A 24,877-nucleotide genomic window follows, 5' to 3' on the forward strand; every position below is an offset into this window, starting at 1 on the left:
TACAGTGATGGAGGGATTGGGGCTGGGGCTGAGACAAGCTGCCCAGCCGGGTGGTGAAGCGCGTGACTCGGGGAGGGGGACTCCTGCCACTGCATGGTGGCGGTCCGGGAGCTGCTCTTCCAGGGCAGACTGGGCTGGCCTGCGCTCTGGACAGGCAGCAGAAGGCACTGGGAATAGGAGCTATGCCCTCCTGCTGCTAGCCCAACTGGGGCGGGAAGGCACGGGACGGTGCCGCTGTGCTGCCTCAGACAAGCAGTGTGCAGCAGCAGAAGCCACTTGAGCCTCCCGGACACACCGCAGCTTTGTCCCACCCTGACCCAGCTGAGCAAGCAGTGGCAGGGCATGGGGATAGGCGCGTGCACCCGGATCGGGGCAGGGCCAGCGGCAGAGGCTATGGGGAATTTTAGGGTGGCTGCAGGCCCCCCCATAGTCCCCGCTCCACTGTGCTCTGTGGGGTGGGTGCTGTGGCCAGGGCTAGCTGCCTGGAGCACAGCCCTGGTGCCACCTGCCTCACAGAGCGCAGTCTGGCGGCGGGCAGCTGGGGCTAGCCTCCCGGAGCACAGTCCGGCCCAGCCTGCCCTGTACAGATCTGGGGGCACATGCCTACTTCCATGCCCTCCCAGACAGGCAGCAAGAGCCGCCAGAGGAGCCACCGGAAGAGCAGCTCCCGGACCGGCAGCATGTGGCAGCGCACAGTGGCGGGAACCCCCCTCCCTGAGCCCCGCGACTTCCCTGCCCCAGCTGGGCAGCTTGTCCCAGCCCCAATCCCTCCCTCACTTTGGGGGCATTGATCTGCTCACTCCCCACACCCCTTCCCTCCACCCACCACAACAGACTTACCAGCTGGAGGCAGCCGTGTCCAGCATCATTGAGGACTGCTGCCTGTATAGTCTATGGCCAAACCTCCAGATCTGGATCGGCTGAATCAAATTGGGACAGTGATTCTAATCACTGAATCAAATCACTGTCCCTCTGAATCGGCTGAATCCAAATCTGAAGCAAATACTTGCTGCATCGCACAGGCCTAGTAATATCAAGATACACCAGCCAGTTTTAAGTGAGCTGGCCAGTGTACCAGTAGTAGCACAGACCTATTAAGGAAAAATCAGCTCTTGTTGAGTTTCATCCAACTATAGTTAAATTGGTACCAGTATTGGAGCTAGTTAGTTGAAAGCTAGCTCAGGTGCATCTGTACTCCCCTGCTGTCTGCATTGCAGACATGCCCCTAGTCTTTTCTATGCAGTGCTAGACAGCACAGTGCTAAACATGCTGACACTTGGTCTATATTAGCACTTCCAGGAGGTGAGCTGAATTGATGCTAGACCAGAAGTGTAAGAACTGCTAAAAATTCTTAGTGAAAGCACAGCCTAAGAGACTTGAGAATCTTTAAGGTGATGATTTTATCAGGCGAATTTTGAATGATACTAAGGAAAGGGCGGGGGGTGGAGTGTAAAGAAGAAAGCCAAGGAATAGAAGGTTCCAGCTTTTCTTAACTATTGGTATTTTGGAAGCTGCTAAAGCCCAGCTAATACTGGGGCCCCATTGTGCTAGCCCTCTGCATATGCCTAACAGGAGAGAGTTCCTGTCCTGAAGGGTACATAATCTAACTAGATAAAAAGTGGGATGGAATCAGAGGCACAGGCTGAGGAAGTGATTTACCCAGCATCATGCATCAGGCCAGTGGCAGAAACAGAAGGCCCCAAGTCTTTTTATGCATCACTTCAGTGCTCTCTCTAGATGACCAAGCCTGTTTTCCATTTGTCAAGACAACATATGCAAATGAAAACAGATAACACATATGACAAGGCAATTCCTTCTGTCAGTCTCTTCCTTTTTTTTTCCTCTTCAATACATCCTTCCCTCCATGCCTTTTATTTTTCCTTCATACAATAGATAGTGCATTATATAGAGATAGGGACCTTTCATTCCACCTGCCAGTTCATACACAGATGCGTAAAGGATGTTTAAAAAAAAAAAGTTTTAATATTTGATGTCATGAAAATTAGAGCTGGAGAAGATCCATGAAGCCATCCAGTCCATCACAGTACCAATGCATGATTGTTTCCTAAAGACTTTTTTTTTATTTGGTTTTGTTTTGTTTAGGCTAACTTTAGGTATATCAAATAGCTTCCCCATCTACCCTTGGGAGACTGCTCCATAGACCTGTACATCTTCTGTTACAAAGGGTTTTTTTATACTAAGCCTATTTTTTTTCTTAGCATTAACACATTGATTCTTTCATTTCATTACTTTTTTAGTATCATCCTAACTAATTATAGGAACAAAAGGAATTCCTATTTGGACCAGTAGCCCCTCGGCTTGGCATCTTCTCTGCAGTGATGGCCAGTGCCTTTTGTTATGAGGAAAAGTGCAAGAATACCCAGAATAGGCAAAGATGGAATGGCCTACCCATGGGAAAAGTTGATTTCTAAACCTTATCAGTTTTCTTATCTTGAGGCATAAGTTTTATGTTCCTATAATTTGCATCCTACCTAATGTAACTGTAGTTTCCATTTTCTATCTCAGTGTCTAATCCTTTTTGGAAGCTCACCAAGCTCTTGATCTCGGTGCTGATTATACCCTGCAGATATGTGTGGCTTATTATTCTTTTGCTCTTTATCAATTGTGTAGCCAAGCTGTACCTGAAACTTTTAATTTTTGTTTTGTTTTGTTTTGTTTTACAAATTAATCACTCCAGTTATTTATGTGAGAGGCAAGGATTTAATGGCAATACTTTTATTGAACCAACTGTAGTTGAGAGAGATGTTAGACAAGTTTTTGGCACAAAGTGTTCTTCCTCAGATCTGGGCCTGGACCTGGACCATCCCAGCTACAGTAACGCTCCAGCACTGTTCTAGCCATTTAATCACTTGGTCTTATATGAAAGAAAGGTGTTAACGGCAAGACAATTTGGAGGAGGGAGAGACATGAAGATAGAAAAGAAATCAAGACAGTAAAATATTTTATAGTGATATTACACATGCATTTGATATATAACACTCTTATCAAATGTTGAATGAAATAATTATTTTTATGATTACAAACAACTTATTAGATTTATATAACACTCTATCCTTATGTGATCTGTGAAATGACTGGGAGACCTGAAACAATGCCATTGTTGCATTGCCTCTATCCATCTCTGTGTTGTAGCTACTGGTTGTTGCTCACCTTTAAAATGAGAAGCGTAAGTTTTGCTGGGCAAGAGCTTTTTTGCATGGTGTCTAGCAAAGCAGGACCCCAGGGCTTAGAAAATACAAATAATAATAATTACTGTCTGTGGATTAATAGTGCTATATGTAAATGTCTTCTCTTTTGGGTTCTTTCTAACTTCGTGTGATAGCACCTGCAACAATTTTTTTGAAAAACACAGTGCTCATATACTAGCTTGTGTTTACTTGTGTGGTTAATTTGTTTGAGGCACTTTAAAGAAGATTCCCCATTATTCTAGTTCATGGAAGTGGATAGAAATTGGGAGGGGGAAATTGCTCTGTAGAGCAAACTGAAAAATACAGCCCCTCTTTTTGTTGCCACCATTGATTGCAGGTGCAACTGACAGAATTTATTCTTTAAAATTATCTGATATCACCAAAGAAAACGGGGGAAAAATTATTGGAACTGGAACTTTCCCAGGACAATCAATATGAAGGAATGTGTGAGCAAAGAGTAGATCAAATGAGCTTATTAAATATATTAATACAGCTGAAGTAATAGGCAATTTAAGAATCAATAGGACAGGTTTGTATTGAGTCATTTTCACACTGAAAGTTATTTTAAAAGCAGTTAATGATAATATTTCTATACATGCATTATAAGCAATACCAGGTAATTCTTCCTTCAGCATCTGTTTAAGCAGAAGTTGCAGTCCATGAGAGATTTTTGGTGTTTAAATATGTTTTTATTTTTATAAAACTGTTATATGAGTCACTTTGCTGTTTTGCTGTAGTGAATCCAGATCGTCATATAAAAATGGACTACAGCAGCTATTACAGTGAGGCTGACATCCAGGCTTCAACAGGTCAGTTGGAAATATGAAGCAATAGAAGCTCGCTCTCTGTGCTGATACAGGATCTGGAACTTTATTGTATGATGAATTGTGGCTGTATATGTCTCAGTGCACCAGGGTGTTGTACTGGATTATAAAGCAGATAAAAAAAAGAAATACTGATAGCATTAAATGAGATTAATTATCTGACAAATACATATTTGACTGATTTTTTTTTTTCAGTGGACCTTTCTCTTCTTTTGTCTTTCTGACACAAATTCAGCAGGGCTGTAATTTTTTTAAGTTTTACCTTTCAGGTGTTCTTGAAAAAAGTGCATGTGCTTCGGAGGTGGAGAAGGACATGAGGAGTCAACGGACCTGGGATCCCACTGATCAGAATGAAACAGATGTTGAAAGATTTTTCAAATCTATTGTTAGTTATGCTCTGGGATTATGGTGAGTATTTTGACCATAAAGAGAATGCTATAGATATTAAGTGGAATCAGAAGAGCACAGAAATCTGGGATTGGTGAAAACTGTTGCTGGGAATGATGACTTGCATTTTTATCAGAGTAGAAGGTGCCCCACAACTGACACAGAATTGAATATGAAATGGAATAAACTGGGCAGGTTTCTTTGGGCATCTCAGGCTAGAACTGGCTGGGTTACCAATAACTAACTGAACTCTATTCTGTCCTAACGTTTGCACATTTCAGTAATGTATGAATAAGGATACAATTTTTTAACTGCCTAAGCCCTTGTCTACATGTGGTGGTTTATAGGCAGTAGATTAGTGTGAATTTACAGCACACTAACTACATAGGTGGGCATTTTTATTGTGCACTCACTGAGAGAGAGCTTACTGCACTTTGTAAGCAAGGTCCACTTTGCAAACTGCCTCACAGAAGGACATTTCTAGTGCACGCTAAGGAAGTCCACACAGGGAATCAACATCAAGTAGCTTGTGTTGTTTGAAGTCATACTGTAGTTTACTGCATATTAATTCCCCATCTGCACAAGCCCAAAGGTGAAGGCAACTTACTCCACTTTTGAAAAGGGAGTAAGCTACCTTGCACTTTGACTCAAATCCCATTTTCCAAAACTGATTTAAGCATCTTGGAACTTAAATACCATTGACTTTGGGAGACTTAAGCTCTTAAGTGCCCAAAATTACTTTATGAAAACAGAATTCAAGCTCCTAAATCATTTAGATGCTTTTTAAAAACTTTATCTCTAACATATAAATTGAGTGATGCAGTAAATTTTGAAGGCTGTGCAAGAGGACTAAGCTAGATGTTGTTGAACTATTGTGCATGGTCCTGCAAAATCTGAAGTCTCATATTTACCTGTGTCTGTGGACGGGATATAGAAGTTCATTCCTTTGGGATATGAAAACTTCATATGAAGGAGAGACCTAGCCCTAGTAATGTAAGGGATTTGCTCTTGTAATATGCATGTAAAAATTTGATTACAGATTTTTAGACTGGACATGCCCAACTACTTCCACTGATATCTTTTTTCTCTTTTGATCACTATCGAAAGATCTGGAGAAGGGATGTAAAAATGTAGAACTATAACATTTTGCAGTGATGTTTAGGTGCAGTGGAGAAAGAGGTGTATTTGTTAGTGATGTTATGCAACTTTAAACTTCTACTGTCACATTAATCAGCCAAATATAAATAGAAAAATTAACAAAGGGTCAAGTGAAGGTTACAGTGAAGATACATGTTTAACTCAAATTTGGGCAGAGATAAATTATTACATTGGCACTTCTTAAGAGGACAGTTTTGCATACAGACATTACTATTTAAACTCAAAAAGGTAGAAGCTCCCAATGATTCCTCTAGTTTATGGCTAGGAATGTTAAATCGCATCTGAATATTTTTAGCACCTAAGCTTCTGTATTGACAATATTTCCAGTATCAAGAATACTTCCTGTTCCAGAAAATAGTTTCCAAGCAATTTTGTATATATATAACTTTGGTTTATGGTCATTCATATAGAATAATACCCCAGTATAAATAAGTATTTTCACCGTTAAAGAGTTAAAGGCTCTGCCTTTTGATTTGCAAGAATGAATTCTTCGAGTGACCACACTGGTAGGTTGCAGCCAGATCCATTCAGTAGCAGACTATTGTAATGACAAAAAAAAGATATCTACAGATGGATTGAAATGAGCCCAAGGCAGGCTGTCCAAACAATGGGGACCAGATTCCAGCTGGTGATACCCTAACATGCATGGCAGTAAGCGTACACAGGGGAAGCTGGCTGCTCCTATTCTGTGCCCGCCAGTGTGTCATGAAGTGGCAACTCTTTGGGTAGTCTATAACTAGAATGTTTCTACACTAAAACAAATAGAAGGGAAGGCCAGTCTTACTGGGCTAGTCTCAGCAAAAGCATGCCAGCATAAAGATGGCTTCTTCCTCGTTGCCTGTTTTCCACACCTTATCATACCCTAAAGTCAATGGCAGCTTCATGGCTAAAACCCACACCATGCTTTTATTTTCTAGGCTGTCTAATATTTTTTTAAATTCTTTTGATGTGAACTGCAAGGTCATGTCTACATTTTAAACTTACCATGTGTAGTTGTGGTGCCCTCAAGTACATTGCTTGCCCCCAGGCAGACTGCTGCCAAAACCAAAAGTTATGTAGCTACATCCAAAAGGCATTTAGGATGGGAAGCCTAATTAATACTGCTTGAGTGACAGTGTCATTTAGCCTGTCCCTGCTGATTCACTTACCCTCACTGCTGCATAGATACAGCTTCCAGGCTAGTGGATCAGCACACTATGCTTGCAGGTGCAAGTAAACAGAAATCAGGACAGTGTCATCAGAGGCACAGGTAGCATGTATATAATTAAAGTTGCTTGGTACTTACCATTATAATATCCTGTTCTGAACTGTTTGCATCTTTGTCAGATTTTAACCTGTTCTGGCTAAATTTGTTTCCATTTGGGTGTCTGTCTCAGGTGTATTTAAACATTTCAGTTAAGTATTTTAGACATTTCTAAGAATGAGATTGGGGGCAATAATTGTTTTACCTATGTTAAAATTTGTTACAAACATTTCCCTGAGAAACATTTCCACTTACAATGATCATGCTTCATCCCCACATAGCTACCACATTAACTGGACTGGCTTGAATATGCTCAAACCCAGGGAGCCATGTTTGGTTATCACAGCTAAGGTTATCACAGCCCTGGAAAGCTTGCAATTCAGTGAGCACCATCTCTCCTGTCTACAGAATGAAGCAGGGCCATATGGAAAAATATATTTAAGTAATATAAAGACTGCATCATAATGTATAAATACAAGGGGACCAAATTAAGATTACACAAACATTTTCAAACTTTTGGGGGTCTGACTGCAGCCTCTTAGTTCTAACAACATCGTTTTCTTGGTTTTAATGTATGTAATATATAAACATGCAGCAGATTTAGCAAGTACAAGCCACTATCAACTTGTAAGCAGTGCTTTAGGAACTCATAGCATCTTATAGATATCAATGGATGAAGCCTCCCAGCATCTCTCTGAAGTGGAGAAGTGTTGTTTCTATTGTGCTGATAACTTTTCTCTGCCTAAGATTAAGTGATTGCTATGTGTCCAAGGTTACACAAAATAACTGTACCAGAGGTGGAAACAGGCGTATGATCTCTATGTAATCATGTGCTTTAAATACTGTTTCACCCCACCAGTTGAAACATGTTTCAGGTTTATTTAATTAACTGCACAATTGTGGTCAGGCCACAAACAGATTTAAAGTGAAACTGAACAGTTTATAATGAAATGATGTAACTTAGGCATGTTATACCACATCTGAGACAGGAAAAGTGTTGTTGATCCCAGCACATTTATTTTAATCTCTTTTATTCCTTGATTGTCTACTGCAAACGAGTAAAATGAAAAATTCATAAAGCAGCAGCAACCAGAGACTTCAGAAAGCATTGCACAGTTTTGCTTTTTTATTTAACTTGGCATTTTCTATACTTTTGCCATCAGAAATTACATGTCTAACTTTTTGCCAAATTGTCAAATGTAACAACAGTTGGTTATTGTGAAGATGGAGAGGATCTGAATTTTGAAAAGAAGGAAATTAATGGTTCAGAAGCAGAGCCCTAAGACCCTAGCAAGTGAAGGCAGTTTGAAGTCAAGAGCTACATAAGCCATTACCTCTGATATCTGAATTTTCTATGGATCTTTTTTTTAAACAGGATCCTGTAAGTAGGTTTAGAAAAGTGATGGTTATTCTTACCAAGCAGCAGTTTCCAGCTGTGTTAGACATCACCATCGGGTTTGTGGGATTGGGATTCTATGCTGTTCCTACTCAGTTGTGCATGCTGCTCCTTCAGGGAGACTTGAGTCGTGCCAAACTCAATCTGGCCTGACTGGGAAGTAATGAGTTCAAATTTGTACAGCCAAGCTCTTATTCTTATTGATTGATCCAATTGCTTTGAAAAAGTTCAGAATCACTTCTTAAACACCTGACTGTTATATGTGTTTCTTTTATGATGCAGTGGGTATTATTCACTTCTTCATTTACTTATTAACAGTGTTGTGAAATTGTTTCCTTTCAGTCCTCCATGAAGTGGAGTGTCTTCTCTTGGAGCGACCAGGTCACATAGCCTTAAGCAACGACACAGTGTCCGTTAAATTTCAGTACCACAACAATGGTAATATGACAGCAAAGAATGTATTCATCCTATTGTTGGATGCCACTGACCAGACCATTGCGAAAAAACAGCTTCCAGCTCACCAGTCACAGGGGATGGTAGCATTTGAGTGTTTTCATTTCAAGAGTGCTGGGAATTATCGAGTCAAAATGACCTCTGAGACTGATAATGGATCTGATGTACGGTGGAGTGGAGGAACTGCACTCCTAAGTGTAGAGTGGCCTGTATTTCACATAGACTTGAACAGGACATCCAATGGGCCTGGGAGCTCCTTGCAGGTTGGACTCTTCACTAATGAACAGCTGTGTGCTATGAATGAGACAGCGTTTTTACTACAGGTGATATTCTCCAGCAACCTCTATGAACTGGGAAGATTGAGTACTGAGGCGGCACTGGGGATGAGAACTAGCAAAATAATCTTTCTTGCGAGGTCCCAGTGGGTGGAGTTTGATTGCCTACTTACTGGCCAAGAAGCATATGTCACTGTGTTACTGAAATCAGTAGAGACTGGTTTGGTTATCACCTCAACTGGACCTATAGACCTTGCCCACAAATTTGGATATCAACTGGTCATGGCACCAGAAGTGCTGTGCAAGTCTTCAGTTCAGGTGTTTGTAGTCTCCCCTCCGTGCACTTCTATCAGCGGGAAGATGGCTGTCTATAAGGATGCTCTCAGGCATCCTGGAGAGAGACCAACCTGGCTGGAAGAAAACATTCTGAATCCAGGGAACAACAGAACCGAATTTAACTGTACTTTGTTTGACATGGGAAAAAACAAATACTGTTTTGACTTTTTTAACCTTTCAAGCCGAAGCCACTTCTTTCCAAGAGTCACAGAATGTATGGTGATCCAGAGGAACATGGGTTTGTATTGATATTTTTCATCTTTAACTAGAAATGCTGCACTAGAAATGATGATAACTTGGACTGACAATGGTGCCATTTATGGAAGAAGGATTCACACATCTAGGAAGAGGGAGACCTGGGTTCTAGGTCCATCACTGTCTGAGTAGGTTCAGATGGTGAACGACCTTCCAGGAGACTTCCTGAACCACCATGGGCTATGCTGGGTGGAACCACTGCACATCCCTCCTGCCAAAGCTATGCCCTTCTGCAGAAAAGAATGGTTTGTTGCATTCAGAGAAAGGGAGCAGAACTGTTGGCGAGTAGTTAGAGCACTGCCCTGAGAGGAGGGGATTTCTGTGTCCTGGCCCCTGCTCCCAGGACTGCTTCTGCATTGTCCATTACATAAAATGTATGAGCAGCCACTGGAGCAGGGACCATAATTCAAGACTCTCCTCCTGTGGGAGGCCATTCTGCTAATCTGCACAGTCCTTTTTCTACTTGCTTGCTTACTCTGATCCCATGAATCTTGAATTAATTTCTGCACAGTCTCCCAGTTTATCAGGAGAGATGGGGTTACCCTGCCCAGAAGAGCCCATAGCCTGAAAATTAGGGTGTATTGGGCAATATGGGTTTGAACCTACTCAGCTGGAAGAGAGAACTGAATTGAGCCTTCCTCTCCCCACACTTCCCTGCCACAGTGGCTAGGGACAGACATTCAAAAAGCACGAGCCTGAATTGATTCAGTCTTTGCAGGTTAGTCTAACCTGACTAGGCTACATCAGTTTGCAACTAAACAGACATCCCAGACATGCTGGCACATGCCTGCAGTGGCTCAGGCTAGAAGCCGGGGGGCGCTAAAGCAGCCCTCCCTTCCCTTCCACAATGCTGAGCTGAGGGGAGGCATGGCCAGGCCCCAGCAGGACTCTGCTTAGGGATGTCTTCCTGCACCATCCCAGGCTTTTTCCTGCTGGCTGCTTAAGGGGCAGGAGTGTTGCCAGCCCCCAGCCCTGGGCTATCACTCTGAGGCAAGGAGGGTGTGCACTGTGTGCATCTGTTGATGATACAGAGCTTTCCAATCTCCCTCTCCATGCTTCTTTATACTGTCTACAGAAAACTGACAGGTGAGCAAGCCAGCAGGGAACTGTTTACCATCAACAAAATAGCCTCTCTCAGCTGCTCTTAAATAGCTTTTTCCAAAGACGGAAGGAGGGACCTTACCAGCTGACCTCTTGATTAGCTCCAAAAAGCCCTAAGTGGACACTGTCCTGTCTGCCTGTCCTAGTGAAATTGGAGACGTAGACACCTCTCAGCATTAGTTTGCATACCACATGCCTCGGATCCATGGGGCTGGAGCCTGTGCTATGGGAGCAGGGGATCGCTGCTTGAGCAGTGACGGGGGGTGGGGCAGGGGAAAGTCAGGCAGACCCTGCTGTATCTGCAGTCTCTGCCAGAGCTCTGGCCAGAGGGGAGGGGCCAGCTCTGCTGTGGAGCAGAGAGCCCTGCCCATCCCAGAGAGTATGTTGGGATGCTGGGGGAGTCTAGTTTATCTTAAACCAGCAAAGGGTCTGAGACAGACATTGCATAAACCAGTTTGAGCCAAATCAGTTAAGTCTGATACTACATTCAACCAGGTTTATCTCAAACCAGTTTCAGCCATTTTGAAACTGGTTTATGTGCCCTGAATGTCTGTTCTGTTACAGGTTTAAACCAGTTTCTGATCACTTAAACAAGTTTATGTGTAATGTCTGTCTCTAGCCAGTGAGTTCTCTAACCCTAGGTTTTTATATAAATAGTGGGCAAAATCACTCTCTGTATCTTTAAAAGGAATGAAGCATGAATCTGCTTAAAGTAGGAATGACGTGGGTGCCTAACTCCAGGAGAGGGTTCTGGACAGTGAATCCTGACCTGACAGTTTACTTTCCTGCAGCCCTGATTTAGGTGTCTAATCCCTAAGGAGGGACATGATTTCAAATGCCCCCACCTCTCCAGCATTTTCTGCTGACTAGCTGAGGGTCTTTTGTAGATCCTGTTCTGAGGCACCTAATTCTTTTTATGCCCTGTATAAGGAATTTAGGCATCTAATTCAGTGGGGGTTGATTCTGTTCTCCAGGCAGATAAAAATTAGCTAGGGCAGTACTCCATGGCATCATGCCTAAGTCTGTCTGTGGATCTAGCCCTAGGAGTTTTGATAATGCGAGCATGATAAAAATAGATGGATTCTCTTGCATGGGCAACTGGTGCCACCTTAGTCAGGGAGGACACATGCCCCCCCAGCAACCAGACAGCAACCGGGGGGGAGGGGTGCCCCGTGGCCGATCTCGCTGACCTGGGGTGGGGGGAGGAGTCCCCCTATTTCCATTCCCACTGACCGGGTGACTGGAGGGTGCCCCGTGGCCAATCCCACCGACCGAGGGGCGGGCCCCATGGCTGATTGGGGGATGGCCAGTCACTCTGACTGATTGCTGTGGCTGCTGCCAGGAGTGGCTGCAGTGCTCTGCACCCCAGCCAGTGCTTGCAGGGTGGGCACGGTTGCTCCTGCCTGCCCCCCGCCTATCACCTAAGTGGTGAGTGTGGCTGGTCTGGGGGTGTACTGGTGCTCTCAGGGGGTGCACATGCACCCCCTACACATCACCACTGTTCTCTTGTGTGTATAGTTTACAAGATTATTTGTCAGGATTATTTTTTCAGGTGCTCTGGTAGATGTGAGTGGCAGGCATGGTGGAAGCTGTGTGTGAGGATAGCAGACAATATTTGCTCTGTCCATCATGGAGGGAGAGATGAGCTAAGTGATTGTGTTTCTAAGCAGGTAGTGTGAACTAAAGACTGTCAGAGGGAGGTATTATTACAAAGACTGGGTCTGGGATAGGTCTGTATCAGAGAGGATTTGGATTTGATGGTACTACATTCTCATGATGATCTGACAAGTTTCTGAGAATAAGACTTTTCTAGCTGTGGACCAAACCTGAAACCATATCCATAGAGCAAATTCGAATCCACAGGTCTGAAAGCAACCTTCACTTCCCTACAAAGTTCAAAAAAGTTTGGATGACAAAGTATTATTTTGTCCTATTCCTAGTTGTAACAGTTTCTTGGAAGAGCTTTTCATTTCCTCTGTCTTCTCTTCCGTGCAGGAGTAGAATGACTGAAATTCTAGAGCTCTTCACAGATTCAGTCTGTCATCTCTGAAATTAAAACTTGCTTTATATTTTCAGTGTTTTCATAAGGTGTTTGTCGCACAAAGAAGTGCTATAATGACGGTGACTTGCATAGTGCTGTTATACAGTTTTATTGTGTTCCATTTTGTAGGTTTTAAACTTTTAACTCTTCAGTTATGAACTTATCTCCTAAAAACAAAAGCCCTCTAGCCTTACCACATTGCCAGATTCATCTTTTTTTCTCAATATTCTACCAAGACTCTCTTTACTATCTCTCTCTTTCTCTGTGACACAAAAAAGCTTAGTTAAAAATCCAAAATCCAAAGATCATTAGATTAATCAAGACATTCTCATATAGGTACTGGTCAGGCCACAGTTGGAGTACCGCGTCCAGTTCTAGGCGCCGCACTTCAGGAAGGGCATGGACAGCATTGAGAGGGTCCAGAGGAGGGTCACCCGCATGATCAGGGGGCAGCAGGGCAGGCCCTACGAGGAGAGGCTACGGGACCTGAACCTGTTCAGCCTTCACAAGAAAAGGCTGAGGGGGGATCTAGTGGCTGTTTACAAACTAGTCAGGGGGGACCAGCAGGCACTGAGGGAGTCCCTGTTCCCCTGAGCACTACCAGGAGTGACTAGAAATAATGGTCACAAGCTGGCAGAGGGTAGATTCAGACTAGACATCAGGAGGCACTACTTCACTGTCAGGGTGGCTAGGATCTGGAACCAACTTCCAAGAGAAATGGTGCTGGCTCCTACCCTGGGGGTCTTTAAGAGGAGGCTGGATGAACACCTTGCCGGGGTCGAAACACGTCGCGCGGGTTGTCTGACCCCAGCACTCTTTCCTGCCATGGCAGGGGGTCGGACTTGATGATCTTTCAAGGTCCCTTCCAACCCTACAGACTATGAAACTAGGTAGAAAAGGAAAAAAAATATTATTTCATTTTCTATGTATGAGATTTTGGATAATAGTTTTGTGGTCCATATAACTGATATGGACAAACAGTTGCCTATAGTATGACATATCAGTAGATATGTTCCACTACCCAACATTTGAATGGCTTAGCTGTGTCTTCTTACCATTTGCTTTCTTTCTTTTGCTTTCACTGGAGTACTGTATTTCTAAAGCCTGAGGGTACACATGAGAAGAAAGGATGTATCTCAGTGAGTGACAAGTTAGAAGTGTTAAAACTACAAAGCAGATGTGAAAGTAAAATGGCACAAAATAACTGAACTAAAAAGTCAACCTCAAATTAATTAGATCACAGAAAACCTGACTCTTTGCGCATAAGACTTCAGAGCCCCACAGCTGCACTCTAAATGCACAAGGTATTCTGGGAGAGCTGCATCAGTCTGAAGACCGTACAAGTAAGGGAACCCTTTATTGCCTGGAGTGATTGTCCAGTAGGGCTGTGCGAAGCTTTAGGTGCCGATTCGATTCAAAGTAGATTTGGCCCGATTCGGTGGCCAGATCTGAATCAAATCAGGAGACCAATTAAAAGGTCCGAACTGATTTGGAAAAGATTCGGAGCACTTTGGAGATTCGGGCAGTCTCTGCTCTCTGCCACAGGGAGCTGGACCCGGACTCCATGCTGGTAAGTAGTGGGCGGGGAAGGGGAGGAGGGGGGAGGGGGGACCCCTGCTAGGCCCCATCCCCTGCCTGCTCCCCTGCCTGCTCTCCCAGCCCCCCCACCATGGCTGCCCCACCTGCCCCAGCTCCCCGCTCCTTTAAAAAAAAAAAACGCCCGCTCTTTAAAAATAAAAAAAAAATCCCCCACTCACCAGCTGCTGCTGCAGCCATCAAGGCTTCTGGGGGCTCATGGCATAGCTCCTCACACAGTGCGGGGCAGTGGGGGGCAGTGGGGATCGCCCCTCACCTGGCAGGAGCTGCTGAGTCGGGGCTTTTTTTTTGTCTTCTGTTTTTTTTAAAGAGCCCGGAGCTGGGACTAGGAGAGCGGGTGGGGGATGGGGTCTCATGGCAGAGTCCCCCATGCAGTGTAGGGTTAGTGGGGGGCAGCGGGGATCAACACCCCCCCCCCAAATCTGGCAGGAGCTGGGGGGTGCTGGGCTTTTTTTTTCAAAGAGCCGGGAGCTGGGGCTGAGTGGGCAGCCATTGGCAGGGCTGGGGGAGCAGGTGGAGGATGGGGCTGATTCGGAAATCGCCTATTTGAATCAGTGTCCCCCAAATTGGCTGAATCCAAATCCAAAGTGAATACGAGCCGCTTCGCACAGGCCTACTCTTCAGTTCAGAGCTCCATTGTGGTGCTCCTCCAGTGAATGTTCTGACCCTTCTTCAGCCCCAGCTTGGTTTGTGTTGTGTACTTTTGAGTGTGTGCATCTGGACCTTAGCCCCATGATAGTATCTATTCATTCTGAGCACTATTACTGTATTTGTTCAGTACAGATTGTTGCATTTCTCTGTTTCTTCACTGAAATCATATAAATAAAAAGATGAACCCCTGTGTGCACATCCAGATGAGCAGGAACGTGCACTTTGCAGCACCTCAAAAGGCTTTTGAGGTGCTGCAAAACATACGTAGCACACGTGAAACGCACATAGTGTACATGTTTGAAGCACAGAGCCAAAATTAGATACTAGGAAATCCCTGTATCTTAAAAAAAAAAAAAAAAAACCCACAAAAAAAACGGGGCAGCACACATGGCTGCAGCATGCACTGCCTGAAACCAGAGCCTGACCAGCCAGAGCCATGGTACAGCTGCTGGCCAGGCTCCATGCACCTGGATTGCTGCCACTTCAGCCCTGGGAGGCCCCCAGGTGGTGGCCCCAGCCTCTGCTGTCCCACCTGGGGCAATTTGCCACGTACCTCTGCTATTTGTCCCCGGGGAAATACACGTTCCTGCTCATCTGGATGCACCCGGTGGGTCCCAAGCATAGAACTGGCTTTGAAATTCTGGGACCCACACTGAAGAGGTTGTCACCTTGGTTGCATTGTGGATAGAAGGGCACAGGATTCATCTCTCACACAGTGGCTCTTTTTTTTGTCTTTGACCACATAGGTCTGGAGAATTCAAGGCCAGAAGGGCCTGCTTGATGATGTTCTGTGCATCACAGACCATTGAATTTCACCCAGTTACCCTTGTTTGAGCATAATAACTTGAATTTGGCTACTGCATGCTTCCCAGAAACATCCAGGCCTGAACTGAAGACAGCAGAGAAGGATAAACTAGTATTCCCTTTGCTAGCTTGTTCCTATGGTCAATTGCTCTCACAATTAAAACGTGTGCCTCAATCCTAATTTAAATTCTACTTTCAGCCACTCATTCCTGTTATAGCTTTCTCTGCCAGATTAAAGAGCCCGTACATGCCAGTATTTTCTTCTGTGAATCTACCTACTATAATCAAGTCACTTTTCACTCATTCTAGATAGTTGAAGAGATCTGAACTCCCTTGGTCTGTCACTGTGATGCTCTTTTTATCCTCTTTGAATCGTTTTTTGGCTCTTTGTTGCACCCTTTCAAATTTTTGCGCATCTTTTTTATAAAATGTGGATACCAGACTTATGTGCAGCATTTCAGTATTGGTATCACTAAAGCTGTATATAAAGGGGAAATCACCTCCCTACTCCTGCTTCTGGCTCTCTTGCATATACTACGAACAATCGCCTTACCTTTTTGTGTCATCACCTGGCACTAGGTGTTCACATCGATATACTTGTCCATTTGACCCTATGTCTTTTTCTGAGTTATGGATTTCCAGACTATATCTCCTCTTTCCATAAGCACAGCCTCCATTCTTTGTTCTTCTATGTGTAACCTTGTATTTGGTTGCACTAAAATGTTTTGTTTCAATGATGCCTGCTTACCAAATTATCCAGATTGCTCTGCTCTATATGACTGCCCTGCTCTCACTATTTCCTGCTCCACAAACCTTTCTGAAATTTGCAGATTATTTTTAACTTGCTGCATATTCACCTCCAGATCATTGATGAAAATAGGGAGGTGTTGTATACTGGTCCCTGCAGAACTATTTAGCCAGTTGTAATCCATTGATGGGGGTGCTCTTCTAATATGACATATAGTTAATTATTTAATCAGAATGTCATGAAGTATTAAATAAAAAAAAATCTAAGTAGATTACATATCTGTAGCTACCTTTATCATTTAAATCTGTGATCTCCTCAAAGACTTAATGTTCATTTGACAAGACCTGCTTTCCATTCACATCAGATGGAGTAACATTAATTATATTTGTATCCTTTAATTCTTTATTGGTTGAATCCCATGCCCTAACAGCATTTGCACAGCCTATCTAAGAAAAAAAAAGTGGGGTGAAGGGGAAGGGAAGGAATAAAAGTCTGTCCCTCCTAAGGTTGTGAATAAACCTTAATGTGAACCAGCACTATGCAGTCTTCCAAAGGCTGTGAGAAAATAGGTCTGAGGAGTATGAATTACCCTGAGGCTACATGCTGACCATTTCATTGTCAATGAATGTGGACTGTTCCGCTGATGATTTTAACAGAATCATCCAAGCTGATCTGCTTGTCTAGTTTGATTGGATAACTTCAAAGTTTGAGGTATAAAATTTAACCAATATACTGAACTATTCCCAGCTTGAAGTCAAGGCTGAGAGGCATCTCGTAGACTAACTAATTCAGAGAGGCATAAGCTTACTTAGATACTGCCAGCTTGTTCTCTCTACCCCCTTCTCCTCTGAGGGCTTGCTTTTCACATCCCAGGCAATAGAGCTCCCACTGCTTTTGTTGGGAGAATATTCCACAATCTAGCTGAGAACCCATTTGGAATCCTTAGCCATTGCATTAATAACATTAATCAGTAATGAAAATAATAAAATCTTATTATTTTATTATGCGGCTTTCTATGCAGAAGAAAGGGTTATCTTGACACATGTAGTACTGGGAAGGCACACTTGACTTTTCCAGTCTTAATTTTATCACCCTTGGCCACATCTATGTGTGCAATTAATGTGCTCCCTAGTACACATCTATACATGTGGCTGCATCAGGAGCAAATTGCGCAGTCCAGGGCTGCTTCTGGCCCACTCTGCCCTCCTGCAGCAGCCAGGGGGAGCTCCAAGCTGGCAGGGAGCAGGGGACACTAGGAGCAGTCCTGGGCTGGCAGGGGGCATGGGGCTTGCCCCAAGCCCCAGGGGGTCAGGGGGAGCTGTCCCAGCTCCAGAGGCCAGTCCCGCTTTCCCCTTGGCTGGGAGGGAGCTGCCCCAGGAGCCAGAACAGCTCCTCCAATCTCCCAGAGCTTGGGGGCTTAGCCAGGCAGTCATTGTGGCCCCTGCTGCCTGGGCTAACCAGGAGCAATTTACTCCCGGTCAGAGTCTACACGTGTACTACTAAGCATTAGTTAATGCAGTGTTTTTCTAGTACTGTACATGTATGTATTGGTACTAGCAAACGGCTCATTAGACTGATTTAATGCAAAGTAATTGCCAAGCATGTGTAGACAGTGATTGATGCTTTACACATTAGATTATTCTAATGTGCAGTAAAGTATCTCATGTAGACACACACCTTCTTAGTACCCTGGGGACCAAATTTAGCCTGATTGCAACTCCCAGCTAACAAGAATTGTTCTTGCTTACATCAGAGCTGAATGTTGACCCCTAGGGCTCTTAGTGAACAGTGGGCATGTCTACATGTATCCCTACGGCACCTTTGTTACTTCACCATCATTTAAAACTTCCTTCTGGAAGTACTAAATGACAGCACAGCAACAGCCTGTACTGTGCCATGCGTGCAGCACATGGTTATTTTTAGCTGCTATATCGCGGTAGCAACACACTATAACGAGGGAGCACATTGCTACAGCGAAGTAGCTGTGGTGTCATGGTTCTTGCCTGTGTTGCTACGTTGCCATAGCATCATGTGTAGAGGCGCCCAGTAAGAAGGATAGAGGAGAAATGCAATCAACAGCAACTTGAGAAAGCCACTAATGAAGGGAGATGGGGGAGAACTACCATGAGAAGGGAACAGTAGTCACCAAAGGAGAGTAGGAGCTTGGGAGAGGTTAAAATCGGAGAAATAGGCCTGTGGGGCCATCGAGTCCACTCCTCTAATTTCATGTGCACCTATTTATTCAGAGTCCTAAAATCTTCCACTCCAGCCTCTCATGCCCCACAACCCCCAAGCACGTAACAGAACCCAAAATACCCTGCAGTGTGCCAGAGGTGAACAGCAGCAGAGATAGAAGGCTATAAAATTCTTGTTCCCTGAATGAATAAGATTGTATTAGTCATACCTGCATCTGTCTGATTCCTAAGAAGATCTGAAAACCAACTAGTCCTATAGCCTAAGTTTATATCTGGCACAGTTTCCAAATTCTATTTTTAGATAAATAATTCAAAGTAATTAGATATGACAGCAGTATGAGAGAGCTGCAGGAAAGAGCTCCAGGTTATAGAGCCAGGCCTGACTTACGAGGCTTTTGGGGGCCAGTCTTTCTCCCACTGGTACACCAGTGTGGGCATGATTAAATCCTTATCTCCACATTCCAAAATAAGCTTTTGTTGTAAACTGTGACATACTCAGACGAACACTTCTGAGAGAGTATAGGCTATTCTGACTATTTTTAAGCGCTTTAATGTAGAATTTTGAGGGGTCCTTTTTGGGGGTAAAAAATAGTCTGATTTGCTCAGGTTTGATTCCAGACTGGCTGTATCCAGGGTTGGAGTAGATATTTACAGACATGGCAGCTTGTTATTCCCAGGTGGTTATGTTGAGGAGTTTCATTTAAATACGGATCATAGGATTAGGCCTGCTGTTCCAATCTGGCTGTTCTGTTGGATCGTACTTTACTTTAAGGACATGTACCCTGCCTTTTTTATGAGCTTGGGAGCACCACCTTGCCCACTCCCTTGTTTGAGTGCACCATTAGGTAAATGGGACTGGTTTAGTGCAGCCTGAGCATGTGCCTGTAGCTGCTGTCAGGCCATCTGCCTCAGGCATGCTTCTTAGCCAGGGTGAACAAGTTACGTGGCCTGATTTTCAGGCACATGCTGGGGTGTGTGCTTCTCAGCAGTGTTCACGCATTAGCCATGGGGGTAGTGTCTGAACGTCTAGGTGTTTGACTGCATGATAGAGGGAGAACTCACAAGTGGGCTGGAGATGCTACACAAATTAACAGTCTATTTAGTCACTCACATACATGTACCATGATTACAGACTATCCAATATGTTTCAAACTACTTTTCCAGTTAACGCTCCTATGTTGAGAGGTTCCCTAGTTTTCTGTTAAGCATTCAAAGAATTAGTTTGCTGTACATGTCTTTTGCAAAGCAACAAAGATTTTTCTCTTGGCGCTTTTGGATTCATTTGTCTTAAATGAAAGTTAATGATTTTGTTTCCTTGGGGAAGAACAAGATGTGTCTCATTTTTTGATTTTGTAATTCCAGTAGCTTGCAGAGCAAGGCACAGAAGCTTGATTTCCTACATTGCACAGAGGCAGGGTAATAGCCTGCTCGCCTGCTGTGACAGAGAGTTTGATTATGAGCCCCTGACTGGCAAGGTGAAAAACACTTTGTGCAAGGAAGTGTGCACCTTCAGCTCCTGCTGCAGTCGATGCAGAGCTGAGGGTAACAGGCATCTCAGAGGATCAGGTCTAGAAAATACCTCTGATCTAAACTGCGGGTATTTTATTAAGTCCATGGGTCCCCTACCATGTGATTTGCTGAACCCCCTCGACTCCCACTGAAGTGAATGACAAAGGCACTCACCACCTCATGGGATCAGGCCTACATTTTAATGCAATTAATAAGGATAACATTGAGATGTACCTAAGAATATATCTGCATTGCAGGTTTCAGGGTAGTATAGGAAGACCTGCCTGACCTTGCTTTCGATGAGCATGGAAGCAAGCAGGAAGCAGTCCAGCCATGGCAGTGTGGAGATCAGTGGGCAGATTTATTTACCTTGCTGCTTGCATTAAAGTAGCCTGGACCAACCCCTGTGCTACTGTGGGTAGACAGCTTTTGGTGCCTGAAATTGCATGTTTAATGCTAGCTGTTGTATCGCTAGCCTATAGACATGTTCCTATGAACAGGGTTGCTCCTTTCTGCTGAGAGCATTGCTGTGAAACACAGCCCAACCCCCAACTCTGCACATACCAAACCTAGAAATAAGGCTGTGAAGCACCCTGGGAATGGCCCCCCCCCACTTCAGTACCCAAGCCCTCTCTCTGGTCCTTGAGAGTAGTAGCAGGGGATGCCTCAGGGAGACTTAACCACCCTGTTTCTGGGTTTGGCACGTGCTGTGCTAAAGTAGCTTTACAGGCAGGAGCACTTCCGTGAGGTCACTAATTCTACTCCCATGTGTAAGGGCACTGGCACTGGTTGTTTGCAAACATTTGTACAATTGGGGCCCAACACAGTTAATTCAAATACAGCAGCACTGAATCCCTTTGAGCCATTTAAAAATAATAATGGAGCACGAGCCATACCGTACCTAATGGAACATGAAACTACAGAACTGCTCTGTCCTGCAGCATTCTTTGATTCATTCAGTGATGAGAACAGTTCATAAATTGTGAACTAAAAAATGTCAAGGCAGCTTAAGAATCATGAAACAGAAAACAGATCTTAAGACCTGTGTTAGTAGTAGCAACACTATATATTATTAAACAAAGAGAATTGAAGATAACTTGTTTTATTTTTTATAATTTATGTACTTTTTTTTTTCATTTTGCTCCTGGACAGTGAAAATAGATCAGTCAGTTTATTGGTTTTGCTTCTGGTCCATTTTAAATCAAGCCATGTAAGCCAGCCAATTCTTATTAGCAGGGATAAATTCCTAAGAGTCTCAGTGCTCTGAGGTTTAGGTTATGACCACTGCATGAGAACTTTCAAAGCCAAATCAAAAGCAGCTTTTGTTTTCCTTAAAACAAATCACGAAAATATTTCCCTTAAATAGGAGCTTCCTGGAGCTTCCCACAGCTTCTATAATGGCCCCACCCTCACTTGGCCAAAAGCTGGTCTCGCTTTCTTTGAGGTCAGCATCTTTTTCCCCCTCTGAATTTTCTTTCATTAAAAAACAAAACTACATCTAAAGTGTCATCCTAAATTATTGAGTACCTTTCAGCAATAAAACAATAGGGAGCTATAAACTGTCACAGTAGCTGTTCAATAACACATTTGCTTACTAAGAAGATAAAAGGGGAACCAACATTGCTTTTCAATAGTCCTTTGGGACTCATTTTGCTCAAGCAGCACTACAAATCAGGAGTAACTGTATAAGTCAATAAAAGTTACGCTAGTGTGAGATGGGAGTTGGGATCTGTGAAATATATGAACTACTACATCATTAGAAAGACCTGTGGGCTCATTTCAATTTGCTGTTGTTCTGGGCAAATTCTATGAATAGAAGTTAAGAGACAAGGGCTCAATCTTGGCGACCATGGGAGCTTTGCCCCTGCCCTTATTGGAAGCTGGGTGAGGCACCAGGGTGTTTTCCAGTGTCATGATTTGCAATTTTTTATTTATGTTTCTATACAAAGAAAGCAAGAGTATTTTTGAGGGGATATCCTTTGGACCAAGTTTATAGATGAAAGGGATATTAGACAACTTTATAGGCACAAAGTCCGCTTCTTCAGGCCTGGGGAGAATCAAGTACAATCTATGTGCAGCCTCGTCTCTTCCAACAACACAGTGGTCCAATAAAAAGATATCACCAAAAGAATCCTTGCTTCTCTCATATTTCCTGGACAGGATAGGTGATTGTTTAACTGTAAGGTGAAGGGCATCAGTCTGTACTCCTCATTGTTCTCCTCTCCTACATCCACAGAAACATGGAGCATGTGGCAGCCCTGGAGTCCGTGCAGCGTGACCTGTGGGGATGGCATGCGGGAGCGACACAGAGAATGTCTCTCATCACTGCCAGCAGAACCAGGCTGTGCTGGCTCACCAAAAGAGGCTTCACTGTGTTCTCTAGAGGAATGCTCTTGTATGTAATCCTGCTTTCCTTTAAGCTTCTGCCTTTGGCTGCATGTCTTCTATAGTTCAAACAAAAGGTGTCCCATTATAATAGGTTTGCAAGACCAAACCAGTTAGACTTGTCTTTGTAATGATTTAATTAATCGGAGATGAAATTCTGGCTCCATTAAGTCAATGGAGAACTTCCACTGGTTTCACTGAAACTAGGATCTCCTCCTTGGATTGAATTCCACCAGTTGGCTAATGCCATGGAGCCCTTGGCTGTCCAGTCCTTTTGCATGTTTGTGGGTAAGAGGGAGACATAGACTGTGCTAGTCAGGGGGCAGTCTGCACCCTCTTTGTACCATAGAGGTGGATTCCACACTGGCTTCAAATATACCAGCATGGAAGAGAGTGTTGGGAGTGGATTATGTTACTGAGCCAGTGAACTCATGCATGGATTGAATTTGGTGCAGTCTGCAGCAATTATTCAGGTAAAGAAACTCTGTGAAGAAGAGTTGCAGAGACAGCCCAGCTTCAGAGAGCTTCTGAACAGGGATGTGATATTTTAACCTATTCTGGACCATGCATTAGAAAATTACTGCCAACTATGAAAATAGATCAAGGATTTTCCACCAGAGACTGTGTCATACATAAGACGTGTACTTATGACATTAGGGGGCTTGGTGCTATGCAGTGCCCAGTATCATCCTGCGCAGCCACCTTGGGGTGCAAGAGACAAAGTACAATCAGCAGCTGCCTGACAGACACTGTACTGTCCCATCCTCCCATCTTTCTGCAGAATCTGGTCAGAGCTCCCACCTCTCTGGATCAGATGGGAGACTGTCTTCCTATTGCTAAGAGTAAGAAGCTGTGTTTCTAAAAATGAAGCTAATTTCCAAGGTGCCATAGCTCTGCAGGCTCAGGGCTGGCTGTGGCCTCCTGTGAACTTATCGTATCCTCAGTCCTTATAACTATCCTATTCCAGGAGTTGGTGGGAGAGCGAGTGTTGGACTGTTATAGACATGCACCCTGGAATAAAATTCGTTACCAGAACAATAACAACTTCTCTGAAAAGATCAGTATTTTAAGACACAGAATAAGATCAGGTTGAGGGAAATATATATATGGCATCAGACCAGTGTTTATATATATTTTTAATGATACTGATACTGTATGACTGAATACATTAATGGTCTTTTTTTGCAGAAATCTGACATGTTAGAAGAACTGGTCATGGAGTTGGACAATATGCTAGAGCTGAAAGCATGTTCTCAATGCCAGCGCTCTGGTTAGGTCATGGCAAACTTTTCTGCTGCACTGTGAGATTGCTGTGCGTGTTTGTTGGGATGGTTGTGTGTTTTCTAAAGTAGGCACCAAGGCTGTATGGTTCTGTCTCCTCCGGTTACCTAGCTTTGAGGTATTTGTGTGGTGGTAGAACAGGATTACTTGGTTGGACTTGTAGCCACCCTCTTCTGGCTCATTTTCTCCCCTTTACCATCCTGCTCTCCTTCCCTTTAGTCTGTTAATCAGTGTGTACCCATTTGCATTCCCACAGAATGGCTTGTAAGCAAGCTATACTGTTTCTCCCTTATAAATGTTTCCTCTTCCTGCACTTCTGCCGAATTGTTTAATCCCTTCATAATAATTCTTGAATGGCCTGCGAAAGATGATCTCATTCTGTGAACTAGATTTATCTCTGGGTGCTGCAAGTGCCAGCCTCTGACCAGTCTGCTGCTCCCTTGCTCCATTCAGCAGAGTTGGTATCCATCGTGACTATTTCTTGATTCATTAATCCAGTAGATGGAGCAAATGGCTGAGTAACAGGAGTCAGCACAGAGGCCTGGAATCCAGGCTGATGGGCTGAAGAGGAGAAAAAACAAATCACAAGACACTGTAACAGCAAAGAGAAAAGAAAATTAGGAGAGAAGGAAGAAGGAATAACTAGAAACACTCAGGTCCAGATTTTTCCTCCTTTCTCCTAGTTCACTGCTGGGAGTTGGACTTCAGTAACAACCCTGGCCTCACAGAGTTAGAGGCCTCATGTAGGTTTTCTGGGCCCAAGGGAGCACTGTGGTTACAGAGAGAAGATTCGGCAATCTTCTGTAAGCTTAACATCTTCTCTTTCCTCTGAGACTTTTGTATTAGGGATGAATGTAGGTTTGACCACTGGGGCCATATGAAAAACTGCCAGACTTCATGAAAAACGGTGACCATGACACCCTCTTATCTTATTCTTTGTAGGTATATTGAGCATCGAAAATAATACAGACAGCAGGCTAATTATCAAGGAGGAATTATACAAAGAGCTGGAGGGAGGAAGTCTTTCCCT

General features: G+C 43.8%; 1 protein-coding gene across 2 annotated transcripts in view; it reads left to right on the top strand.

Annotated features, from left to right (window-relative positions):
- The window catches only part of THSD1 (thrombospondin type 1 domain containing 1), a 37,258-nt gene that overhangs the window by 8,110 nt on the left and 4,271 nt on the right, over window positions 1-24,877 (top strand). The window contains exons 1-4 of one of the 2 annotated variants that reach the window (XM_006026298.3): window positions 3,945-4,018; window positions 4,303-4,441; window positions 8,560-9,519; window positions 22,418-22,576. In XM_006026298.3, the coding sequence (XP_006026360.1) occupies window positions 4,384-4,441; window positions 8,560-9,519; window positions 22,418-22,576 (1,177 nt within the window). In that variant the 5' untranslated portion in view covers window positions 3,945-4,018; window positions 4,303-4,383. Of the gene's footprint in view, window positions 1-3,944; window positions 4,019-4,302; window positions 4,442-8,559; window positions 9,520-22,417; window positions 22,577-24,877 lie in introns of those variants that run through there. The other variant, XM_006026297.3, reaches the window with a different exon arrangement.

The sequence above is a fragment of the Alligator sinensis genome, unplaced genomic scaffold (assembly GCF_000455745.1).
Source record: "Alligator sinensis unplaced genomic scaffold, ASM45574v1 scaffold324_1, whole genome shotgun sequence".
NCBI classification, from domain to species: Eukaryota; Metazoa; Chordata; order Crocodylia; family Alligatoridae; genus Alligator; species Alligator sinensis.